General features: G+C 41.6%; 2 protein-coding genes across 2 annotated transcripts; one reads left to right on the plus strand and one right to left on the minus strand.

Moving 5' to 3' along the window:
- Window positions 1-382: 382 nt before the first annotated feature.
- ENTPD5 (ectonucleoside triphosphate diphosphohydrolase 5) lies at window positions 383-12,950 on the plus strand (the record flags this gene model as incomplete). The annotated part of the gene is made up of 11 exons (XM_010079828.1): window positions 383-526; window positions 887-962; window positions 2,611-2,646; window positions 3,503-3,591; window positions 6,377-6,456; window positions 8,048-8,109; window positions 9,537-9,638; window positions 10,506-10,646; window positions 11,002-11,058; window positions 12,586-12,701; window positions 12,864-12,950. Coding segments are annotated over 11 exons (990 nt in total), but the record flags the coding sequence as incomplete, so codon positions are not given.
- Window positions 12,951-17,066: 4,116 nt separating this feature from the next.
- COQ6 (coenzyme Q6 monooxygenase) lies at window positions 17,067-26,506 on the minus strand (the record flags this gene model as incomplete). Its single annotated transcript, XM_010079829.1, has 12 exons — window positions 17,067-17,208; window positions 18,351-18,517; window positions 18,998-19,113; window positions 20,245-20,447; window positions 20,851-20,958; window positions 21,288-21,350; window positions 21,453-21,560; window positions 21,893-22,023; window positions 22,466-22,589; window positions 23,725-23,783; window positions 24,507-24,678; window positions 26,395-26,506. Coding segments are annotated over 12 exons (1,393 nt in total), but the record flags the coding sequence as incomplete, so codon positions are not given.
- Between the last annotated feature and the right edge of the window lie 126 nt (window positions 26,507-26,632).

Consider the following 26,632-nt stretch of genomic DNA (forward strand, 5'->3'; position numbering starts at 1 on the left):
TATTGCATTTAGTGAAATCTGTAGACATTCCTCCTGATTGTAATTGTACCATTTAGTTTCATAATACTGCAAGATGTCTAGGTTTGTCAGATACTCGGTTCCTTCGCTTCCCTCCATCCTTTCAAATAATACTTTCCACAAACAATTACACTTCTTACGCCGAAGATATATCTCTGAATACACTTGTCCTTTCAATGTAGACATTTTCTCTAAGGTTCTTATGAGTTGTCTAGCACAGTTTTTAACCTTATCTTGGATACGGGTGAGGTATCTTCTGCTATTGAATACTGGTTTCACTAGTGTTGAGGGGGATCTGGGATGCCTATTTTCTGATGGCCTGTAGAAGGAAACCATAAGAAAAACAACGTATTTTTCCTTTTAGGGTGCTGAAACTGTCAAAAGATTGCTGGACATGGCCATAGATGCTGTGCCACCTCATCTCTGGAAGAAGACCCCAGTAGTGTTAAAAGCCACAGCTGGACTGCGCTTGTTGTCAGAGGAGAAAGCTCAGGCTCTGCTTTTAGAGGTAATAGTAAGATCTTTTGGATGCACTAGTATTGCTCTCCCTGTTTTGTCTTTCATGACTCAGTTCTCCATTCTATTTAGCATAAGAGAACTTCAGCCATGAAAAGTGACTCTTATAGGCTTTACAGATTTTCTTGTATGGTCCTGAAATCATCTGTCTTAATGTGGATAGAAGGCATGTGGAGAGAGACCTACCATAATTGTTTCTCTCTTTCCTGGCCCTTGAAAGAAGAAGATTTTTGTCTACTCCACACACTTGTCTTATTTTATACTGCTGTGAAAAAGAAAACTTCCTCTGTCGCCATCAGAGCAGAACAAGACTCTTCAGACCAAGGAATCTAATCATTATTTCTTTCTTCAGGTGAGAAAAGTCTTTGAGGAATCACCATTTCTTGTTCCAGAGGACAGTGTTAGCATCATGGATGGGTCTTCTGAAGGTACATTTTAGAAGGAGGAAAATGTGAAAGTGAAGAGGAGTGGGGGAAAGAGAGAGCTCTATCTTATGGACGTGAGAGGGAAAAAAAAAAGAAGTGATCACTAAACTGAGGGGAAAAATAAAAGGTTTCTAGCTCTGTTTGAAACAATTCAATCCTGCTTTTCCTAGGAGGTGTTGAGTAGTTGATCATCTGTTAGGCTGCAAATGCAGATAAACCAAGAGTCTTATGAGTTAGCTAGGTGAAGGTTCATCCAAAGCCTTCTGAGGTTCCAGAAGAGGACCTCATCTCAGAAATAAGTATGCAGGCTAATGCAGGCTAACCAGCTGAAGCCTGCACTTGGAAACTGGTGAAAAACAGATGGTGTCTACCTCTGAAAGGCTATATGACGATACATAGCAAGCTAGGAAGCTTATTGAAAGTGCCTAGTAAATTCTGCAGTATCAGTATTAAAAATAATCTGTTATGATTAGCTCATCAATTTTCGGGTTAAGATTGGAAGCATTGTGAATATTAGAGGAGAATAAAGGATAACTGGCAAGTATTAAAAATTAGATAACAAAATATATAATAAAATAATACAATTTAAAAAATATTCAGATTGGAAAAAATACTGATAGTAAATTAGCAAAGGAAGTAAACTAAACTACAAGAAAAGGTGAAATATGTTGTAGGTTTGGAGTGAGTAATGATTTTGTGTTGCAGAACAGACTGTTGTAACATTTTGGCTACATATCCAGACATATTACCTTAGAGAATAGGCAGGTAATAATCCTACTGTATGGATGCCTGATAAGCACCGTCATGTTGCATTCAGTTCTGAACACTTCATTCTGACAGATATATTGCCAGTTTGAAAAGTGTTCAAGGAAAGCAAAAAGAACTATCGTGACAGTTAAACAACTAATAAATGGAGGAAGATTAAAGAGCAAAATCTGTCCATATGGGCCAAGAGAAAAGGAGAGGTGACATAAAGTCTGCAAGTATTCGATGAAGTATGGTGCAATGCATAGTATCTCACTAGGCTTAACGGGTGAATTGTATAGAAGGGAGAAGTGTTATACTGACAAGGAGCAGGACCAGTGACGTGTAATAGAGCACAGTGTAGCCTGCCAAGGTTTATTTAAAAATCCCACCTCTTCTACTGTCACATGTTTGCCTGTGTTTGGGTGAGAATTATGCCAGCATCGAGCATGCCGCTGGAGTCAAAGGAGTTGTTTGTGTTTTACTGGTTGCCACTATGTCTGCAGTGTAATTATGGAAACCACAAGATTAAAACACAGAATGGTGTGTGTGCAATTTTCAGATGAAGAACTGAAATGCTAGGGGGAAAAAGTGCCCAAGGAAATTTGTGCATTGTGTCAGCTCATTACTTCTTTGTATATTGTTTGGATAATAGACATGATTTGTGCATGGTGCACTTGCATGGATATTACAAAAGTTCTACCTATCGCAGCTTATGAGATTTTAATGAATCAATAATGCATCATATCACTTAATTATAAGTTTGAATTAATCTCTGAAGTATGGGGCAGTTCAGTTAGTAATGATTTCCAGGTAGATAAATAACATGTGGAGGGGTGGGAAGGGTGGGCAGAAGTATGGGAGTATGCAGTAGTGACTGGTTTTTTTCCTTTTTCACTCTTTGCAGGAATTTTAGCCTGGATCACTGTGAACTTTTTGACAGGTAGTTAATTCTGTATAACTTCTCTCTAAATATGAACTTGATTTTCTTCTGCAGAGATGTCCGCTCTAAGTTCCTCTGCCTTCGTTGCTATGTCCTGCTTTTCCTCCCCGCTGTGGCACGAGCGCTAAAGCGGTGGATTGTCTTGGGCATACTCTGTTCCAGAGGGTGAGCCACACCTGTAGTAAGAAGGAAACATCTTAGTCTGGAAGGTGCCCAGATTTACTCAGGACTGGGAGGCACTGGCAAGCTGGTGTAGGGGAGTGGTACTGCTATTCTGTTAGAAGGTGGGAAACAAGGTTTTACAATATTTTAATCCCAGCATGAACTATGCAGCTAAAATAATGTAACAGGGAATGCACTGGTGCTTTAGCCCTACTGTCTTTAAGAAGTTCTGGGAATGCAATCTAGTGAAGAGAAAATGAAATCAGTACTCTAGTAGATACAAGAGCAAGCAAAAAAGCTGCTCTGGACAAAGAGAAATTATAATAGCTGGTTCTGCTGTTACTACGCTTCCTCTCCTACTGCTCTTGAAGAACTACATGGTGGTTACAGAATTCACGTACTCTCCCTGATAGTCTTCTGCAGGAAATACTTTCTTACTTTCAGCTTTTGCTGGATGCCTGGAGACTTATCTGCTTTTGTCTCTTTGGAGGTAAAATTGGAAGCAAGGAAGAAAGTCCTGTGAAACTTTTCGTGATACCTTCTGTTTGCCTACCTTCTCACTGAGATCTTTTTGTCTTTGAAGGCCAGCTCAGCCTTCCTGTATTGCTGTGATAATGTGATAACCTGGTGGCTGCCTGAACATGCATGCAATATTTTGCACTTGGGACTGTTCTGAACATGATGGTATTTGCAGGGCAGTTGTCTGGCCAGAACCGGCATACTGTTGGGACTCTGGACTTGGGAGGAGCCTCAACCCAAATCACATTCCTGCCACGGTTTGAGGTGAGGAGTGGTTAAAAGTGTGTGGGTTGGGACTGCAGGGCCAGTGGAGAGACCTGAGCACTGCTCTGCTCTCTGATATGGTTTTGTCAGCACTGGCACAAGCAGAACATCTGTGGTGTACAGAACATCTGTATTTGTTTGCTTTGACCTCAGCAGTTGGCTGATAGGCACTTGCAAACAAAGGAGCCTGGATAACAAGGAAGAAAGAAGAAAGAAACCAAGCAAATGGGTAAAACCAAAGTGAAACAGCTTTTGTTTTCTAGACCCAGGCTGGAAAAGCCCCATTAATGCAGGCAATTATTTTGTATTCAACAAATGTAGAACATTTCCAGGGAGTATTCTTGCATATTAAAATAAATTTAGGGTCTGCTCTGAGTTATCTTTTTTTTTTTCCTATTCCAGTCTGATAGTAGATCCTCAATAAATTTTGGAGGGGGGTGTCGCATGGAGCAAACATCTTTTATAATAGCACAGCCTATCCCTCTTTGTTTTCTTATCAATTTATTCTCATTTTCTCTGAGAATTCACCTCTCTGCCTCTTGTTTGTTTTCTTATCAATTTGTTCTAATTTTCTCTGAGAATTCACCTCTCTGCCTCTCAGTCTAGCTCTACTGGATTTGTTGGGAATTCTGGAGCTCTTATACAGTTTGAACTGGGACCCAAATTTATAGGAATTCTGTAGCTCTTTATAAACAGTTTGAACTGGGACCCAAATTTATAGTTTGCATGGGAAAATTACATGGATACAGAAGGGCACTATAGCATTCTATACCTTGATATTGTGAAGTTGTTTTTGTCCCCCTTTCTGAAAGAGTCCTTTGTTTAACATTTTTTTGTTTACAGAAATTGAGACTCTCAGAGGGTGTTTGGGAACCACAAAACACAGGATACTTTAGTTCTGCAATGGTGGGTCATGTTGAAACATGATGTGCAACCTTATCCTGTTCAGCAGAGCCTCAAGTACTCTGGGCTTGCCCTCTGTTTTGTGTTGATAACACCTGCTGAAGTGGGCTCTGGACCAACAGGAAAGGGTGCTGCATATCGGGGTTTTGGAGAATAAACAGAGCTCTGAAGTAGGCTGAACTGCAGCTTGTGATTTAGATGTCTCCTTAGAGCCTTGCAGGGAGAGGCCTCGAGGGTTTGCTGCTGGCCAGGACAAATGGTTTGGATTCGTAGGGCAGTGTGGAAGTCAAGGTTCACATTGCCTGCTTGAGTGCTATGTCCACTTCTCGCCTGTACTGTCAAGTTCATACAAAAAAGCCCTACATAGCTCAGTATGTTTCTGAAGAGATGTTTGCATCTGACGGAATTAGCAGAGGGATTTGCAGAGGGTTTTTTTCCCTTCCTGCAATCTGAGGCAGTCATTTGTTTGCTCTTGTATTTGTTTTGAACAAAATACTGTAATAATAAGAGAGTCATTAATGAAAAATAGATGAGAAGCAAGTAGAGGACATATAATGGTAACTGCATGGAACTGTTTTTAAGCTAGTGTTATGCTTTTCGTAGTATTATTGCCAAAGTTATAAGCAACGGAAAAACAGTCATAATCGTTATGAAATTGTCTGTCTGGTGCTTGCCTCATTTGAGAGGAGTGTGAGGATTTCACATTTTTGTGAAAGTAAGGCATGAAAAAAAGCCAGTTCTTTTCTCCAAGCAATTTTTTTTCAGGATCTCTTGTTTTTAGAAGTTTTTGTGATATCAAGTTTAGGAACAGAACTCAAAATATGACAGGGTCTGGGTGGGTTGGGTCAGGGATGTGACTGCCATTCCAATGAAAATCTACCTGACACTCCAAACAAATTTCAATTTGTATTTGTTCAGGAGAAACTCAAGCTGAATACTAAGGAATCTCTTTCAGCTTCGAGTAGGCTTCTGTCTAGGACTCTACAATTCCAGATCTGTTTGGTCTCTTTTTTGCTGTATCTGGTCGCTTGAATGATAACTACAGGGTTTCTGCAGCTTAAGTCCTCTCTGAGATTCTCCTGCTTGGCCCAGAGCACCAGACTGTCTGATGTGAATGCACAGGGCCGAGAGGGGATGGGGGAATGAGGTCACTAGCAGAGGAAAGACAAGCTGGGATTGAGATCTCAGAGACTGGAAACAAAGGAACAGTAAATGAGTCCTAAACTGGTTCAGTTTTACAAGAATATGAGAGTTAGTCTGGCAAGAAGGTAGGGACTGAGTATCAGTGGGTAGAGGTGTGTACAGAGGGAAGCTGTGAAAGGAGGAAAACCGGAGGTGGTGAGATGAGAGGTTAATTTAGAGGAAAGCACTTAAACCAGGAGGTAGAGCAGCCCTAAGACTGGGAGTGAGTGGTCACGGTGTTTCCCTGAGTATTACCATGACATTTAACCTGGTAAAAAATGTGGCCTCTACTTTACTTTGCATTTTCAATTCTTCTCAGTTCCTGAACTGGGATGTCTAGTCTGACTTGCAGAAGTTCATAGTGCTTCTAGTGCAGCAGATTTCGATGGGGACTCTGTATATATAGACTAGCACATAAATACTCTGAAGAATTCAGGTGTCCTGAATTAGAAAGTATTTTCATCCTGATCTGTTGTGCTTTCCTATTATACATTGAATTAACACAAAGATGCATTTAAATAAACTCAGTGTTAAAAGCTTCAGATATTACAGTAGTGGGCACCATTGTAAGACTGTTCTTTGTTTCCAAAGATGAGTGTGCAATAAACCCTATGGGTATATCTGTGATATTACATCAAAGTTGGTTATTCTTTATTGCATAATAGAAACTAAAAGATTTCTTCTTTTATTTAACCTTTAGGAAACTTTGACAGAAACCCCTGGGGATTTTCTTACTTCATTTGAAATGTTTAACAGCACCTACAAGCTCTATACCCACAGGTAAGGAGGAAAAAGGCTGCTGTCTCTGCTGAGGAAATAGCTTTTTCTGAATCCCCTAAGATAACCACAAATGGCCATGTCATCAAGATACCAGCTGTTGGGACCATGACTTTTTTACTACTTTTCTTACCAGTTTGAAACATTAGTTGAAGTGGAACATGACATTAGTTGACGGGAAATGTTCCAGGATCATGGTTAATATCACTGCAAGGGAATATTAGTCAGTCCGTCACATGAAGAGGAAGCATTATGAGTCACTGTATTTAAGGAGAAGAATTCTTATTACTGGATTCAAACCAAATATTCTGGACCAATCAGAAAGGTAGATATCGTGCCAGTGGTAAGAACTAAACCTGGTCAGAGATTTGAAAAGAGGACCTTTCTGGGACTTTTTCCTTCTCATTTCTTAGTTCAAAATGGCACCTGTCATCATCAGCTGGACAAAAAAGTAAAACATCAACTGATGTAAACCAAAGAGAGACAACCACAGGCAGCTGATACAGACCACAGAGCACAACAGATTCTTGAACCAATTGGAGGGGATACTTGGCCTGGAATAATAAAATTGTGCTTACTGCGTTAAGCTGACAACTTTCTGAGATGTCTGCGGTGAAAGCCAGAGAGTTTACCTGCATGACGTACAGTCCAATGAGAACTTAACCATGTATAATAGAGACTTGGTCTCAGCCTGTTACTAGGGGGGTGAATGAAGATTATTGTGTCAGTTACAGAATATACTTACTGGACAGCAAAGCTGGTTTAATAGTCATCTTATCCTGCTGCTGACATTTACTGATGTAACCAATTGCTGTATTCACCAATACAGTCCATTAGATCGCTTGAAATAATTGGGATTGAAAATCATCTCCTAAAAAATGAGGGAGCTGGAGGTTAGTTTAGCTCTGATTATTCTGTAAATGTTTGTATTGACATGACTGAAGGGATAAGTAGCTGAACACAGAGAAAGGAATGAAAGGCCAACAGGTTTTTAATCTAGCTGTGTTGCTGAAGCTAGCAACGTGTAATGGCATTCTCATAAATGTTGTTCACATCCTAGCTTGTAATGAGTATAGCGGTTATCTGTGGAGTCAAACAGAGGTGAATTCGTTGTTCACATCCTAGCTTGTAATGAGAATAGCAGTTATCTGTGGAGTCAAACAGAGGTGAATTTCACACAAAGCACAGCTCCCATTTAGTGGGAGGTTCTGCAGTTCTCCTATTAGTTGTGCCCTGAGACCACATAGTCTTACATGTATGACATAAGATTGGCCATCCTGTTCCCCATGCACTCTTCACATGCCCTTCTTTCTCCCTTGTTTTTAAGATCATGCATTTTTGCTTTTCATTAGTCTTATATAAATGTCACATCAGCTCTAACCACTTTCTGCAGTTTTAGATTTACCTATTTTACAGCTCTTTGTAATTCTTGGGTTTGTGTCACTCTTTGGTACTTGGAATTGTGCTATCAAAGGGAACTCTGTTTTTAGAGGGGAGACTTCTTGGGTGTTCCAAGATTTAGGAAGAGGCTATGGGTGAAGCATATCAGATGTGCAAAAATTAAAACTGTAATGTCTTTCTTTATTGTTTGCAGCTATTTGGGGTTTGGACTAAAAGCTGCCAGACTAGCAACGCTTGGAGCTTTGAACGTGGAAGGTATATGATAAAACATCCAGGATTTTTGAAGAGATGGTTAGACTTAGTCTTGTGTCAGTAGCCCATTTCCTGCATCTTTGCTTCTGTATCTTGTTCTTTTGTATGTTTTTGCTTGTATAGATCTGTCTGGAGACAGGCTACTTACCGGTTGTTAAGGAGTTAGCTGTCTTGCGAGGCAGCTGCTTTTCCCTATTTCCAGGTTCAGCCAGCTGTGAGAATGAGTGCAAATTCCAGAAACGCACACATGGGAGCATACAAACACTGTATAGACGTGGCCAGCCTCAAACTCACAGCTTCACAAGCATCCACAGAAACGCAAACAGCATGAACAGATCCTTTTCCTAAGAATTGCTGCCTAGGCCAAACCCACTTCATAGGTCTCTGGTTATCTGCCTGGCCTGCCAAGTTCTGCCAGACCTCCTGTTGTGTTCAGTGACTAGTCTAACTTGAAGTCCATGAGTATATCACACGTGCTCTTGCTCACTAACCTGAATGCGTATTCACATCCCCGAGTCCTTCCAGTCTCTGACCCAGACCCTAAGTCCTTGCAGCCTTCATGCCCAGACCTTGGGTCTTTTGTCCAGTCTCTGGCCAGGACCTGGGTTCTTTCTGGATTCTTACTTGCCAGCTAGATGGACTTGTGTTAATTACTGGAATGCACTCAACTAAAAAATAGTTGGGAATAGGGTTTAAGAAGATAGGATGGACTGTAGTAATTGGTCACAAGGCTCAGCCAGAAGAGCATACTGAGCAGCTGCCTGCTTAGTTCTGATTGCCTTCTTCTATCGTCCCCTCCATTTTCCCATACTTGCACTTCCCTGATCCCTCAGTTCCCCCTTTCCCTGCTTTTGTGCCTTCCCTAAACATCCCGTAGTAAGTTTTGCACAGTCCCACAATCCTCAGTCATTCTGTAAGAAGTTTGTTTTTTCTGTGAGACCTATACTGGCCACAATAATCATGTTTTTTTCTCATCAGTTATAGTATTTCTGGTTGAACCATTCAAGCGTACGTTCAGTGGTTCCTGTAGTGGCCATTGATCAGTGTCTTAGGAGTTTTTGTCCTCATTGCTCAGTTGCTTTGTCTCTGTTATCTGCTGGCTTGTTAGGGCTTGTGTCTCTGTGTGTTTTATTACCTCTCTTGTTGCTATGGTGAACAGCCATTATCCAGATATCCTTGTACCATTTATCTCTCATTAATAAATGAGAAGCCCAGCTGCTCTGCAGGTTGTAGGGCAAGATGGGCACAACTTTTCCAGACTGAGTCCATAATTAATAATCATGCGCAGCATCCATCAGTTCAGATTTATGTACTTTTGCTTGAGGATCTTAATCAACATCGTTCAGCCTTTTATTATCTGGTTCTGCATATTGATAGATAACTGTGTTAAATTTTATCCTGTCTGACTTTCCCCTCTGGTTTCATTCTAGCTGTGGATGGACAAATGTTCCGCAGTTCTTGTTTGCCAAAGCAGCTGGAAGCAGAGTGGGACTTTGGAGGAGTGAAATACCGGTATGGTGGCAACAAAGAAGGTAAACTAAGGAGACTTGTTGCTTCTTCTAAGATAAGTCTTGTCACCAGAATCTGAGATTTTTCTTGGCAAATACTCTTATCAGTTACCTTGGGTTACGAAGGATACCTGTCCTGTCATAGTTGTGGACTTTGACAGAGCCAAAGGAAAACCTGAAGTTGTAAGAGGAGCTGACCTGTACTCTCCATGTTCAGGATGGGATCTCTTAATACAAATGCTGCCTTTATAGGAAACATTAAGAGTTACTTGTGCAAATAAGAGAGGTTTTTCTGAGGTGTTGAGCTAAGTGCGAAAACCTGGCCTGTGTTAGGGTACAGTAATTGGTAGGCCAAAGCGTACCTATCCCTAATGCTGCATACAGAGGGTGAAGCTGCTGCCACCAGTGACTAGAACAGATACCTTTGGTGACTCGCGTTGTTTTGCTTCACAACGGGGAGCATGAGTGTTGAGTTGCAGATTTTGTGTGTGTGGAGTGGATTGATAAAATTATGATGTGATGGGAGGGGAAAGTAAGGTTTTATCGAGCAGGTGGTAGCAAATGTAAATGAGATTTTGCTGACCATAGAACATAACAATGGGAGTTTTGCCTGATGTGGAGGAAGCTTTTCATGCACCTACACTAGCGTGCTCAGCACACCTTTCAGATATTGCTATGGTCTGCTCTAACCAGTTCCACTCGATGATGATGATCTGGAGTCCTTGCCTGCATGCAGGTGCCATTGTGGATTGTGGAAGGGATATCTAAGCTCTTCTCACCTCTTCTGATGCTTTAATTTCTGCTTCTTCCCTTTTTAATCCTATTGCCGCTGATTCTTCTATCTCCTGGATATGCATCTTTGGCTCACCCCATCTGTGTTTGTCCTGACAGGAGAAACAGGATTCGAGCCTTGCTACTTGGAAGTACTCAAGGTTGTCAAAGGGAAACTGCACCAACCAGACGAGATCCGTGGAAGTTCCTTCTATGCTTTCTCCTATTACTATGATCGCGCAGCTGACACCAACCTAATTGGTAAATTGGTTTGGAATAATTTACTGCGTGTGAGCACGTCAACCAGAACGTAGACAGAGGAACCCTGGAGGCTGGAGCCATGGGGAGCAGGGAAAAGGAACAGTGTTGAGGAAGAAGAAATACATATTCATTCCCTGAAGGCATTTTGTATATCTGTCAGTGCAGTTTGATGTTCAGAGTTCAGCAGATGAGACTTGTGCTCTGAGCTCCAGTTATACTTGCAGCTATGTCCTGTGTTACCAACAGATCTCACTCCTAGCCCAGCATTACCAAGTTGTACTCTAGGGTCAACTTAGGTGTAGAACACAAATGCTTTCAGGTCTGTGATTATTTTTTCTCGCCTCTTCCTTTGCAGATTATGAACAGGGAGGTGTTCTGGAAGTGAGAGATTTTGAAAGAAAAGCCAAAGAAGGTAATAGTCATGAGACTTGGGAAACTGGTGGGGATGAGAAATAACAAAAGTATTAATTTCTCTAGGCAGTACATAATGTGAGTTTGACTTTAAAAAAAGTCTGTTTAACTTTTATTGCATTTTACCTTCTGTGTCATGTTCCTTAGCTTTTATTAGCTGCACCTGTAACTGTTGCAGAACAAAGTACTGAAGAGCAGTGAGGGGAAGCAAAGTGTTAGCGGCTTCACAGTTCTGTTCAAGAGAGGGGGAGGGTTCGTAAATGTCAGTACAAAAGAAAGTGAATTTGTTGTATCTAGAGCTGCTTCTGCCAAACTGCAACTCTGAGTTTAGGAGAGCGATGACTTCTGTAAGTCTGTCACCTTAAATCCTTTTTAATCTCTAACAAAATGGAGGGAGAGAGCAGAGGTTATTTAAGTCTGACAGCCTCTTCTGCATTCCTTTCCCTCCCCTTGACTTTTTTCCTGAATACTTGTTCTACTTTTGTACCTCTTCCTGGGAAAAAAGAGCTCCCACCTTGCCATGCTACTGATGGGTAACACTTTAGCTTACAGAGCAAGACATTACCTCTGTCGTGATCATCCTCATGATGATTAGTGGACTGTATTTGTCACCAGAAGATGTTTAATTATGTAGTTCAGGACTGACATTTTTCTAAAGTAGGACCTAAATTCTAATGATTTTTCAGTTAAACTTAATGTCCCTAGAAACTCAGATGATTTTGAATAGGGGGATTAGGCTCTAAAGTTTGAGTGTGTTTGTTTTGTTTTGTTTCCCTGGATACTGAGAGCTTATTTCCAAAGATGCAGCTGTTACCTGACACGATCAAACCATTTATTTAGCTTTAAAGCATCATGAGATAAATTCTGTGATCCTAAATTAATGCTCCTCTTTCTCATTTCATTAGTAGGAGAATGCTGCTTATGAGTTTCAAAAAAGGAAGTGAACTCTGCTCTTGATGCTTGTAGAACAGGACAGTAACAGGAGGTCTAGAAGAAAATGCTTAATGTAAATCCACTTCCCAGTCACAGTCACTCTTACTGTGGAATCCTGACTTAGCTGCAGCAAGGGAGTGGTTGGTTGGGCAATAGCCTCTTTCATGTCCTTGGACATATGTGGTTGGAAAAAAAATAAAAGAAGCTGCCAGCCTAGAAGGTGGAGTCCATTACTGGAGCCATCTTTGGAGTCTAGACAAGGAAGACAAATGATGCTGTGTTCTTGAAAGAATAGGTAATCTACCAGCTCCCTGCCAGTTATCAGTTGGGTGGAGATGCAGAGTTCAAAAGACCTGTGTGGATTATGTTGCTGTTATAAAAGATGTACTTATGATGGAGTTAAGGGAAACTGGAAGCTTCTTCTCCAACATTATAGAACAGCTGTGTAGCATGTACTGTGTGTCACATACCTGTTAATAGAAGTGAATGTCTTGCTTTAGTAGGCTTTGGCTTGGGGTCAGTTCAAATGTATAATGTGGATAAAATCTCCTTTATTTTGCTGAGATCCCTCTTTTTTTTTTTCTTCCTTCTTCAGTCTGTGATAATATGGAAAGGTACAACTCAGCCAGTCCTTTCCTCTGCATGGATCTCACTTACATCACTGCTTTACTAAAGGAAGGTTTTGGATTTGGGGACAACACGCTCTTAAAGGTAAGAAAGCTACTTAAATCCTAAAGCCAGCTTCCAAATTTCTCTTATCAATCAACACTTAGTTCATTTTTCTGGCTAATTATCTACTAAGTCTTTCGAGGGTTGTTTCATGTAGTTGCTGTCATCTGTGCAACATATGAACTTATTTTTCTTCCTTTATAGTTAACAAAGAAAGTGAACAACATAGAGACAAGCTGGACTTTGGGTGCTACTTTTTACCTACTGCAGTCTCTGGGGATAACCTATTGAGCTGTGACATTCCTGCAGACTTCAGCATTTCTGAAAGGCTGAGAAAGCAAATTGAAATCTCCAGATACATTGTTCATCTGGAGTTGGTCGCAGAGCAGAACATGGACCAAAGCTATAGAACAGATCTTCACCCAGGAATGGCATCGTGCATAATGAGAGTTGCTACAATATGATTTATAATTGTGATTGTCATAAATGATCCGGAAGCTGCCTTCTGAAAATCGAAAGGCTTAAACTCCAGCAGAGTATCTGCAAGAGCCTCAAAGCCAGCATTCACCAGCACATCTGTATAGCATCCCATTGCCAGAAGCACAGAGTATCTGGCATGGGGTGGTAGCCTACAGACATGTAATTTCTCCTCCCCCTTTTATTTTAAATATACGTAACTTAAGTTTGTAAGATGTTAAATACAGAAATTAAAGATGGCATCAACAGTCATTCAGAGAAAAGTGAACGACTCTGGATGCTGCCAGCCTCGGCGTTCCAAGTACCAGGCTGTTAGCTAATACATTGCAAAGACTCCAGTCTTTCAAGAAGGGGCTTGCTGTAAGCACACTTTGGGCATGGTTTTGGGAAGGGTGTTGGCTAAAACATAGGTTGTAACTTACCAAGCATTTCTTTAGGCAGCAGTTGTTTCCTAAGCAGAATGTGTGCCTGTGTGTTTGTTTTGCTGCCCTTTATAAGTCTTGTACATCTGGCTACCAGACCTGATAACTTGAGTCATTTAGCATGTAGTCAGAACACAGTGTTGTACTGGCACAACTAGACAGCAGTGCCAGCTACTTAAACTCCACTACCAAAACAAATACTTGTCACATTACACCCCCAAGGACATTAAGGGTACAGTGAGATGAAATGGTTGATGATAGCTCACTTTGCCATGAGAGGCAGTTCTGTTTCTCTGCTCTCAGCAAGGTACTCCCACAGCCTTCTTTTCTCTGATGCTTGTGTTCCTCGGGTTCTTTGGTGGCCCAGTGGTATCAAACTTGAGTTAAATCAGCTCACCAAAGAGTGAAGTCTGGTGCTTAGCACATGGGAAATATGCATTGCACCACCTGGGAGACCTGCTGGGCCAGCAAGCTGTTAGAACACCACAGCCCAGTTTACTGGATTGAGCTCTAAGGTGGGGTTTCCCATCTGAAAGTCTGGGTTTATCAATTCTTCTGCTCTCCTTAGGAACCTCGTCTGAATAGGGAGCTGTGGTGAAACAAGTTGTTTTTTCAATAGTTTAATAGGTGAAAATAGGGAGAGTGGAATTACCATCAGAAAGAGAGGGAGACCAAAAGCAGAAGTAGCTTTGCTTTCTTGTCCCTTGTTTGCTTATCCCTTGTCCATTTTAAAATTTTTTAAATTTAGTTTCTCTTCAATTCAGTGTAGCGAAGCTGGACCCATAAAATGGTGTATGCAGCCCTGCATTGCTCTGGAATTATTATATATAGTAGGGCTTTAGGAACAGTGCATCCAATGAAGGGGTGGCAGCTGTTTAGGAAGCCCAAGGCTTCTGTCAAGATAGCATGAAGCTATTTCAGTAACAATTTAAAGTGGATCTTGCCGTCTCTTTCACATCAAACACATAGAAACAACGAAAGATCAGTATTTTAAATGAAGTGTCATGTCAGGCTAGAAATCTGGGCTGTAGGATCCTGGTTTTCTTGTTTAATTGTCAAGAGTGCTCAAATACCTTGAGGCTCCAAGTGCAGACCTTGCATTATCCTAAATAGAAACAGCTGTAGAGACAACTTTTCCCACCCTATGAAATATTTGACAGTTAACTCATCTGTTTGCTCCTATTTAGCAAAAAAATAGTATCTTCTACTTACCATGGAATGTGTAATGTAAAGATTAATTTACCCCAGGCCTAAGAACAGAGAGCGATTACGTGTCTAAAGGAGGCTTTTATTCACTGATCTCTGCTGATGAACAATTTCCTGTCAGGAATTTGCACTTACCTATTTGGTATAACACACCTTTCCCACTTCTGTAAAACCAAAGACTGCCTTCACGCTACCTTCTCTGTAAAGTGTATTTGAAAATAATTGGTAATTCCCAGCAAGGGAAGTAGCACACTCATGCCCTTGCTAATCTTAGATTACCTTACTGTGAACATTAGCCCACTTCCTCTAGTTAGCAGCACAAGTTTGATGGTGGCTGATTAAGCTACCCCCTTCTCATATCTCAGGTTTTACAGCACTAGGGTGCAAGGCATACTTTTGATTGAACAAGTTCAGTCAGCAAGAGGAGTCCAAGGGTTGGGGACGGAGCTATCCATTCTTGTCCCATCACTAACACCTTGCTGTAAATTCAGGCTGTTTCCTTTAAATACAAAATACTCATCCTACCTGTACTCTTCCTTACCATAATCTGTTTTGAGATCCATGTTGGGAAATTTCTCAGTGTCACACCAAACTTCTGTTTCCTTCCTCACTAGGAGCTTGTTTGAACATGAAGAAAGTACTTGTGGCCTCTTCTCAACCACAAACATTTCTTATTCCCCTTCCCAGTGTCTGGCAAAACTTAGTATATGGTCTGGTCTGCACAAGGTGACTGCAAACGCATTAATTTTGTCTTCAGTGAACAACTGTATTCAGTTTTGTATTCTCAGAGAACACAAAGTAGGATGCAGTGGTTACTAGTCAGGCTGTATTATTCCTGAGAAGTAGCTAATTTTATAATCCAAAAGTCTTTCAGTCTGAGCCAGTGCTATGACAAACTCTTCCGAGATCTTGGGGCTAAGAGCCATACGCAGTGAGGCTATATTTGAAACAGGAAGGGAAGGTGGGATGTTACATGTAAGAAACAAGCAGCAGCATATCTGCCAACTGAATAGACAGTAGCCCTGAGGAGGACTTAAGGGTTTGGTTCTATCTGAAAGGAGGATGGTCTAAAACAAGATAGGTACCATGCAGAGGAAGTTTCATTTCTGTGTTCTTTGCCTCAGACTCTCGTATTAGTGCTAGGTGGGGGGATGTGCTTCCCAGTACCAAAGTTAAATAAAATCTGAATGCTCAGGGCCTTCATTTGTCTGTGGCACAATTCATTAACTGAAGCAAGAGTGCTGCTCTCTATCAGGGGCCTGATCCTGCAGTCATGAGAGAAACAAAAAGCTCAGCGGTTTCTTTTGCAAGAAATTGCAGAATTGAGCCCCTGCTGTTTACATCTGAACTACTCATGGTGGGTGGGGGACCTAGAGAAGCCAGTGAAGTCCTCACACTTACCCTAGTGCAATGAGATTATTTATTAGTTTAACTAAAGACTAAGCAGCCTTTTAAGAGAAGAGTTCTAGTTGCAGCCCTCATTTTTATCTCCTCCTCCATCAAGTCTTTTAGCCAGTCACTAACAGCAACTGCCTAATATGAGTGACTGAAGAAGCACAAGTAATGGCTTTCAGTTCAGAACTTATGTTTCATTCTTTCTGATGTTAATTGCTGACACTGGTTAACCATATGTGTAAATCTTGCCCCTGGGCAGTGCTCACTTAATGTTGCAAGTGTCAAATGTGTAATGCAGGAGGCTGGTGTTTGGAACCTAAGACAGAATATCTTGAATGTCTATTTTAGTAATTAAATTGTTTTTAACAATATTCAAGACACTATGGTGCAGTTTTCTTTCCTAGATATTATTGTGGTCTTGCATCTCTTCTTCATCAAGCCCTTAATATTTTTTTTTCTTGTGGAACTGGCTACTCTTAAATAAAGCACCAGGAGAAGGGCAGGGAAAAGGGTGAAAGAAAGAGGGACAGATTAGAGCTTTAACACATATCTGCCATCATGAGTCGGCTCTCCTCTACTGAAAACTACCCCTCCTCTCCTGAGTCCAGGAAGTGCCAAGAACCCAGGAGTGACATTACAGCTCTAGAAATCACATCAGAAAAAAAGAAAGTAATTAAGTAGCAAAAGTTGTAGCTGGCAAAATTCAGCACTGCATTTACCAAAAGACAGACAGCTGTTTCCATCTCAGTCTTCAATTCAAAAGGCCCAAATTAAAAGCACATTGAACAGATGGTTCTGTGGCTGAAGACATGATGGTACTGCAGGAAGAGAACCTAAATCCTCTTGAGGAGAGCAGATGAGACAGAACTTTTGTATAAACCAGTGGATGATGTAGCACACAGCTCCATCCTTCTGTTTTATTGTTAAATTAAAGAAACACAGTTCAAAGATTCAAGTCAGTCAGTCCTTATAAGGGCAATGCATTCACTGGCCAACTGCTGTTCCAAACTGACAACAGATCACTTGCTGGCAAAAGCCATGATTTGCTCCTAAAAGGGGGGGGAGAAAAAGATAAGTAATTTGTAAACTGGTAATAAGCATACATTCTAGAAAGCAGCTATAGTCTCTTATATATATGGACAACAGTTCTTTGTCAGCCTTTCTAGCCAAGAGCAGAGCACCTATCCCTGTACACTAGAAAATTAAAGAAATTGCAGCATTCCTTTCCCTCCTGAGTAGCACAAAACAGATGTTACCAAAAGGTTCTGTGCTCAGAAAAAGCGGTCTTCACTTGGTTTTCTGCTTTAAACAGAGACACTGAAAAAATATTCTGAGCACTGAAGCAGCACCATAGTCCTCTTTTTGGTGCAACTAATAAAGACACCTTGTCAGTGGCAGCTACTACACCTTAGGAATTTACTGCTCTTCAACTCAGGTAGTGTCTTAACCGTGACCATAACACAAAGGAAACAAGCCACCTGTGTTTAGTAGGAAGAAGGTAACTTGATGTACGGAATAAAATACTCAAATCCAGACATGAGGAATCTAATTTGAGGGTGCCTGGGAGCTTTGAGAGCAGGTGGCTTAAGGAACCTCATGAAAATCCAGCTACTAGGTCAAGACAGTGCAGAATTTAGGAAGACAGGCTGCAAATAGAGGGCCTCTGCTTAAGACCGAACCTCCTCACCACTACCTTCCTCGGGTAACTTCCATCGGACACTTGCTCTTCTGCCAGGAGGGAACAATTTAACAAGACAAAACAGTACAGAAACAGATAACCATCTGAGCTGCACACCACATCTGTCACAAGTCACCTGATGTCTTATTCTTAGTGGAGATGTGTTTTTATAGGTCTGGTTTTTCATAGTGTGTTTCTGGAATGCAGTTCAAGGTTCCACATTTTTATTCCATACTAAAGTAAAGCCACAGACTTCTGATGACTTCTACTGAAACAGAGTATACGCTTAGATCCTTATCTTCCTTTGTGCTCCTGGAGAAACCAGTTACCACTGAGCCCACAGTTATTTAGGAACTCCTCAGGCTCATTCAGGGCACAAAGGCTCAGTTTGAACAAGTATCATTTTCCAACCAAAAATTTTTCATTTAAAAGCAAAAAATCGTCACAGCTTGTGTATGTTTCAAGACTAGTTCTGGACTCTTCCTATGGCCCTCACTGAAGTGGGATTCTTACTTTGACAGGAGGCAGGGCATTTGTTGCTTGCAATCCCCATGTCCTCAGCAACACCAAAGGAGCCAGCCTCGTGGAATAAAGTCTCTTTAGCACATCAGTAGCAGCTATCAAGGAGACATTGTGCCTCTGACGTTCTGTCTCAAACTTTAAGAGATGTCTTAAGGAGCCTGGAAGAGACAATTGAACACTCCTATTAAAATTGACTTGCTACAAACAATTGTGCATCTTATCTATATAGCAGTCTCCAGTGACAACTGAAAACACAGAAAGAGAACAGAGAAATGATCCATCTTAAGGCCTCCTTCCATCAGCTAGTGGTCTTCATCTCACCACCTCTTTAACTACCACCCTGCAGAACTTTTGGTTTGTTGGGCGTTTTTTTGTTGGGTTTTGTTTGTTTGTTTGTTTTGGTTTTTTTTAAAGCAGCTTTGCGATTTGTGGGATGGAAACTGCATCCAAGAATATTTAACTGCTCCACAGCCAATGGACATAAGAACAGTTTTGCTTCAAAGGTGCTTGTGCCTTTCAAACACAAGATAGCACCACACTTAACCTGCAACAGAGGCAGTAACACTTGTCCGGATGTTATCAGCGAAGGCCTGTAAGACTCATCATCTTACTTCCACTTCATTGTCTTGGATCCTTACCCAGATCGCTCCCATTGAAGGCTGCTGCACTGAGGTGATGAGCTAAACAGGCAATATCACCAAAGCCCAGGTTTACACCTTGTCCTGCAAGTGGGTGGACTCTGTGCGCTGCATCCCTGGAGCAAGAGAAAACAGAAACTGATATCCCTTCTTGAAGAAAGCCATAGTGGCGGACAAACCCCACAAGGGATCACCATGGCAGTCCTCATCCCTTTGCAATGAACAGTACCCTGCCACAGCATATACACTTCATCCAGTACCACCTTGCACACCGTGCTGAACTACCTGACTGCCTCTCCAGTTGTAAGAATCAAGACAACAGGGAGATAACAAAAAGCATTTCTGATTATAAAGAGGTGACTAGTCAAAGTCCTCTCTCAGATTATGTGTGGAACAGGCCTTAATGTTTTTGTAAGTGACCTCAGCACAACAGGAGGTATATAATTGTCACACTTCACAAACACAAATTAGACATCACGAATACAAAGGATAAGTGGGATATCATTGAATAAAAGCAACATCAGGTTCTTTCATGAGCCAGCTTATCTGTAACGGACAAAGCCAGATATATTGATAATGGAGTACTAAAGTTGGAGAAATTAAATTAAGTTTAGGTATGAAATGTAAGATCATGCACTTTAAAAAGCTATAAAGCATGGAGTGCTCCCCAGCACAGAGTGGCTCAAAAGTTGGAAAGATGAAAAGTATCTGAAGGGTAATATGGCATCCAAGAATTACTATAAGCTACCACTGTATTGCAACTGTGGCAGAGAAAAAAGTATGTGTAACCTTAGAAGGTAAAAGATGAGGTATCTTCCTATTTCTATAGACCACTGGACAAAAGCCTATGACACCCCATCAGGAATAATTTGTAAATTTTGTCATCTGTGTTCAAGAAAAGTGAGTTTAAAACTCACAGTGGTACACTGAATAACTGCTACAGTGTTTGGGGAAGTACAGGTCCGGCATGAGATACTGGATTGTTTCACTGGATTACACAAACCAGAAAAAGGAAACAATTATCTCGCAACTTACATAGAAAGTACATACGATGGACAGAGAGCTACTCATACAAAAGAATTTTGTTGGCACAAGAGCACATGGTACAAACTAGGCCTGGACAAAGTCAAACTGAAACTATAAATTATTTCCAACTTATCTAATTTGCTGACTGGGAGTTGCTATACTCAGATTATTTCTAACCACATGCCACCCACTCACACAAGGGCTACCACTGGGGACCTTACCCGATAAGAGCCACACGGTGCTGGACATACTCTATTGCATGTCCCATTCCAAGAGGGAACATGGCTCGGCTCTCTGGATCTACTTTAGCAATGCTTGGGGGCAGCTGACGGACTGCAGTCCCTGAGGGTTTCAGGAGTGAAATAGCAGATCGAAACATGGCCCCAGCAGTATCAATGAAGTCAGTGTGGTTTACATTGCTCCACTGAAAAAACAAATCTTCAGGTGTTAATATAAACTAGACATATAAAAGAATCCAGTTGAAAAAAAATCTGAGTGAGCTCCAAATACTGAATTTTAACCACTTGGACAAAATTATATAGTAGAAGAAACTATCTTAATCAGTTTAGGACTTGTAAGTTTCCAACTAGGATGAGCCTACCCTTCCCACCTTCTGAAAATTTAGTTCTTCTTCCATGACTTTCAGAACTAACCTAATTCGGTCCCAAGGAGTCATCTTTTCCTTGCTTTTTAATATCATCCTCACCAGAAGAAGGAACTTGAGAATCCACCTCTCCCATTACTATGCTTTAAGCTGTAGGGTTCCATTGTCTTTCTTCTGATTACGACAGTGTCAGACTCCTACCCACCACAAGGCTGATACTCACAAAGGCAGAATTGATGCTATCCACAAAACTTTCCTCATCCATAGCGAGAAGTTCTGATGCATGTTCATGAGATGTAGACCAGACCAGAGAGCTGGCAGTATCAGACAGCTAGTTTAAGAGAATGTTCAGGGTTAAGTATCATGAAAAACAAGAAGCAAAAATAAACAATCAGTGCAAAGATTTCCCCACTGCCCTGCCCCACACCAGTCCCTCTGCACATTACTCTTCCAGCCCAACTTGCTACAAGTGGGAAATACCAAGGATAAAATGAGAGGGCAGGAGGAGAAAACAAATGCAATAACTGAAAAGTAAGGAGCAGACGGGCAACTTTTTAAAAGACAAAACCAACACAGAAAGGCACAAACAGAAATAAAGTTACTAGAAAAGAACAAACTAAAAAATGAAAAAAAAAATATAGAGACCATGAGTCATCTTACTGGAAGAAGTGCAATTGGCCCTGTGGGAAGGAACCTCTGCCATGCTACATTATTGTCTGTGGCCTACAGTGGAAAGAAGCAAGTGGAGAGTTACAAACTAGTGACCTGGATCACCTCCTTAAGTTGTTCTGCTGCTTATGGAAGAGTCAATTAGCAGAATTTCACCTCAGACAAATGAAGAGTTGCCACCACAGCTGACTGGTCATACCGATGCTCAATGTTCTTAATTTCAGCTTCCTTCCGAACTACGGAGTTATGACCATCCGCACCAATCTACAAAACAGAGATACAAAGCAACTTCTTCAGCAGCTCCTAAGGAAGCCTGCATATGTAAATTTTTTGTTTATCCTGAAAAAATAAAAGGTTTCCCCAAAAACCAGAAGAGGTGGTCCCTTCTGCTTTTGTCCAATTCAGCAGTCTTCTCGCATCAGGTAGAGAAAAGGCTAGGCACCATGTCCCATAGCATCTCTGACAGAGTTAGCCACTCACCTCACTCAAGCCCTCCACGTGGGTGGAGTGGCACACATGGAATCAGAACCAAATCCAGTGGAAAGGACTTGGGTGAGAGATGATGCCTGATCAACAGAAATAAAAAGTTTAGTTACCAGCAGTTTGGTCTGAAGTCTGCGTCCATCAGCTAACTCAATTTGGACCCAAGGGCTTGTGTCACAGCTGTGAGAAGGAAGGGGCCAGGTATACCGGACTGCTCTGCTCCTGTAGAAAACCTCCACCCGGTCTGATGGGAACACAAAGTACCACAGTCACAGCATGATACAGACATGACAAATGGAAACATCACTACAACAGCAAAGGCCACGCATGTCTTAATGGCACCCTAAGAGCTGACCGTACAATTCTCAAGGTACCCTGAAAGAACAGATCTGGCCAAACCTTTGTCACTGCAAGGCCTGCTCTGGATAGAAAGCTACAGATCTTTTAATTAAATCTATTTTTGGAGAGACTATGTTCTGCAGAACTACATATGCAACCGCTTTCTTGCTGTGTAGCCTTTGGAAGACAGATTTCTCCCTCCCCTCCCAATTCAAGAAGCTGTCTATGTCTCAGAGTTACTTGTTAGATGAATTATCTTTCTCCTTCTCATAACAGCACACACAACAGAAGGCAAGTAACTGAAATTTCTCTGCAGGAAATAAAATATTAAAGAAGTTGTCCACTACCTGCTACTGCATCTAACTGTTTTGTGAGAGCAGACATAATGACATCATTCTCCACTATGTAACCCATGTCATCTAAGTCATCTTTCTCAAAAACGATCATGGCTTCTGAACAAGCATCCCACACCTATAAAGAAAAAATATGTTACATGAAGCTACATGATAAAGAAGTGCTGTTTCTTTCATGAACTATGAACATATCCATCTTAACAGGAAAAGGATGCAGCAATCTAGAAATGCATAACTAGAGGAAATGTCCTGGATTACCGTCCATTCCCAGCTACTAAAGTACATCACATAATTCCTTTCGTACAATGATCTAGCTTCAGCTCAAAAACTAACCGCAAAGAAACTTTTTTATCCCTACTTTCCTGTTACATAATTAACATATAAAGCTACCCTATCACCTTGTTGTGGGTTAATCCCAGCAGGCAGCTCAGCATCACAAAGCTGCTCACTTGCTCTCTCCCCCCTCCCCCGGTGGGATGGAGAACAGAATTGTAACGGTAGAGTGAAAGAACTTGTGGGTTGAGATAAAGACACTTTAATAGGTACAACAAAAGCTGCGCGCACATGCAAAGCAAAACAAGGAATTCATTCACTACTTCCCAGATGGCAGGCAGGTGTTCAGGCATCTCCAGGAAAGCAGGGCTCCATCTCACATAACAATTACTTGGGAAGACAAACACCATCACTCCAGATGTCTCCCCTCCCTCCTCCTTTCCCCCAGCTCTTATTGCAGCCCACGTTATATGGTGTGGGATATCCCTGCGGTCAGTTGGGGTCAGCTGTCCCAGCTGTGTCCCCTCCCAGCTTCTTGTGCATCCCCAGCCTACTCATTGATGAAGCAGTGTGAGGGGCAGAAAAGGCCTTGGCACTGTGTAGGCACTGCTCAGCAACAGCAAAAACATCCCTGTGTTATCAACAGTCTTCATCACAAATCCAAAACACAGACCATACAAGCTACTATGAAGAAAATTAACAGCCAAAACCAATACACACCTTTACCTTTCTTTCCAGACTAGTACCCATGCCTAACTATCTACAGCTTCCACTAGGAATCAGCATTTCATCCTGTAATATCAAGACTCTCAGGACAGGTATTTCCGAGTAGACTGCTACCCCCAAAAAAAGTAACAGGAATCATCATAAGCATGACCTGCCCTTTGCCAAAGGAAAAAACCTCTGGACCGTTAATGTAAGTACTTCTGAAAATTCAAAGTAGACAGACACATAGTATACTTGCAGCCTAAGTAAGGCACCTGCATTCGCCGGAATGGTTTGAGTCTCAGGCTGCAGACATGATCCCAGGCACCAAAACCTGAAAGAGAAAAAGGTCACAAATGCATGGAGATACAGGTTCACATGTGACATTGAGACTCTAACAAAACTGAAGCTCACTCCACACTCTCCTTCTCCCTCCCCAATTATCAATGCCCAGACTCTGCTTGCACCATCCCTAGACAGGGCCAGGTCTCCCTCAATACTTTCACAGCTCCAGCACCACATTATTTTACTGTTAATGCAAGCCAGTGAAAAAGAAACAACAGCTTTCCATGAACACTGTGGCTTAACAGTCAACTCTCACTGTCCTATCACTAATAAAATAGACATAGGAACTCTTGGCCACCATTGTTGAGAACATGTCTTTCTCTGTAAGAAATCAAGGCTCAAATATCTTCTCTAAAATGAAAATTAATCAGGAGAAGTGAGTTACCAGACTACAGAGCACTAAGTACGTGCTGCTTTTGTGAACAAAGCATTACAGATGCTGTAAGAGAGCACCTTACAACCTTTCACTAGCCTAATGTCGCAAATATTTATATAACAAATCAGACCAAGATATCAGAACACAGATCCCTGTTATCAAGAGAAGCCTGATTTAATCACCACAACTCAGCATACAGAATACCAAAAGACAAAGGCAAATAATTCCAGTGAGTTTAGGATGAAGGCAGCACATGCTCAAAGGGGCTTTGTTTAAACAAAATAAAGACAGCTCACATACTCTGTTAAAAATGCAAACAAAATAAATCATACTTACTGCTTAGGAGAGTTGCTGATCCTGGGGAGATGGAACTGACCCTGTTACTGTAACTGTCTGGCATGCGATCATATTCTTTCCTTGGACCAGCCTCCAGCAAAGCAATCTTCTTATCATGGAAGTGGATATCATGCCCTAAAATAAGTAAATATATAATAGAATCATAGAATGGCTTAGGTTGGAAGTAACCTTAAAGATCATCGAGTTCCAACCCCCCTGCCATGGGCAGGGACACCTTCCACTAGCCCAGGTTGCTCAAAGCCCCATCCAGCCTGGCCTTGAACACCTCCAGGGATGGGGCAGCCACAGCTTCTCTGGGCAACCTGTTCCAGTGTCTCACCACCCTCACAGTAAAAAATGTCTTCCTAATATCTAATCCAAATCTACCCTCTTTCAGCTTAAAACTGTTATGCCTCGTCCTGTCACTACACCCTGACAAAGAGTCTCACCCCATCTCTCCTGTGAGCCCCCTTTAAGTGCTGGAAGATTGCTATAAGGTCACCCCGGAGCCTTCTCTTCTCCAGGCTGAACAACCCCAACTCTTTCAGCCTGTCCTCGCTTTGTTACAATGCTCCTGACAAAAATCTAATTCTTGTTTCTGTATCAGTAACACCTATGCATTTTTGTAATTCGATAGAGTACATGCAAAACTTAATAAACACACTTACAACACAGGTTTTGACCAGGCAGGTAAACTGTTGTATTTTAAAGCTTTATGATTACAATCCCATTACCGAGATGGACAACCCTTTTTGCAGTTAAAGCAAGGATTAAACGTTTTCTTTTTGTACAAATTGGTGCATATTTTATTATAAAAGTTCATTACTGAAGTATTAATGAGTGAAATCTGCAGTGTTTACTCCACACACAGAACACAGTTTTCAGACCTCAAACATGAAGTCACCTATTAGAACAAGAGATCAAAATAAAACTTAGCAACTACATTAATGTTTTCTTTATCCTTGTACTCTGACAGCAGAATAGCACAGGCAGTTTAGACTTCAACTTTCAGTCAAAGAGAGCTGAAAAAAAAAAATACTAAATGACTGAAGTAAAGAGTAAATCACACTACAGTTGAATTAGCCATGCTTGTTGCATTTGACTGCTATGGTTGCAGAAGGCACAGAGACCAGAAATGGTGTCCTTATAATATCCAGGGTTTACTACTACAGCAGTTCCAGTAACAGCAGTCTCCTGACCATATTTTCTAGATTATGCATAACATAACCTCGTCTCTTGAAAGGTCCCAAACCTGCATGTTAGCCTTAGATATCACTGCTGGAGGGCATCCTTATATAAGCAGAACGATTATAAGTTTGCAAGGCAAACCCTCAGACTTGCAAAGCACTTGTTGCTTAGGATCCTTGCTCTTTTGCTCTTCTTTGCACTCTTTTATTTAGGCTTCTGTCACTATTACGCCCTTCTGAATCAACGTTGCAAATAAAGAAGCAGCCAGTACTCTCAGGATCTCTAGTGATACAAACCAAGCACAAATCCATTTTAACTTGGAATTCCAGTGTTTAAAATACAGGGTTAGAGAATGACACTGAGGATCAGCTAGGGTTGAAATTATCCATCAGTGACTTAAGGGTGACGATGTCTGACACAAACACTGTAAGCAGTCTACAGAATTCAAAGCAATGGCTACATTAACACACACACACACACACATATATATATATACATATATAAGCATAAGCAGGACAAGGCTCATCATAACGATCAGCTAACCAAACAGCTTTAGGTCAGAGTGCTGTCACAAGCTCACGCGGGAATGAGGAAATTCCACAACAGGATCTGGAACATTAAGCTCCTAAATGGTAAGTCCACAGGTATCTCACACTGTCACCAACACGTTTTAGTAATTAAGGTCGACTTTTGGAAGTACCCGATACTCCACACAACGGCACACGAAGATTTCGGGAAAGCTCCCAGCTTTAAGCTTTCGTGGAACTGCCGCGGCCGCGGGGACAGCAGGACACGAGACGCGCACTCCGCCGCTGTCACAAACACAGGGTGGAAGGGAAGGCCGCAGGACCCCCGAGACCTCACAGCAGCGGGGCAGGAGGCCCTAACCCCCGCCGGCTCTGCGGCCGTGCCTGCAGCCCCCGCGGGCCGAGCAGCGG

The sequence above is a fragment of the Pterocles gutturalis genome, unplaced genomic scaffold (genome assembly GCF_000699245.1).
Source record: "Pterocles gutturalis isolate BGI_N339 unplaced genomic scaffold, ASM69924v1 scaffold27799, whole genome shotgun sequence".
In the NCBI taxonomy this organism is placed as follows: domain Eukaryota; kingdom Metazoa; phylum Chordata; class Aves; order Pterocliformes; family Pteroclidae; genus Pterocles; species Pterocles gutturalis.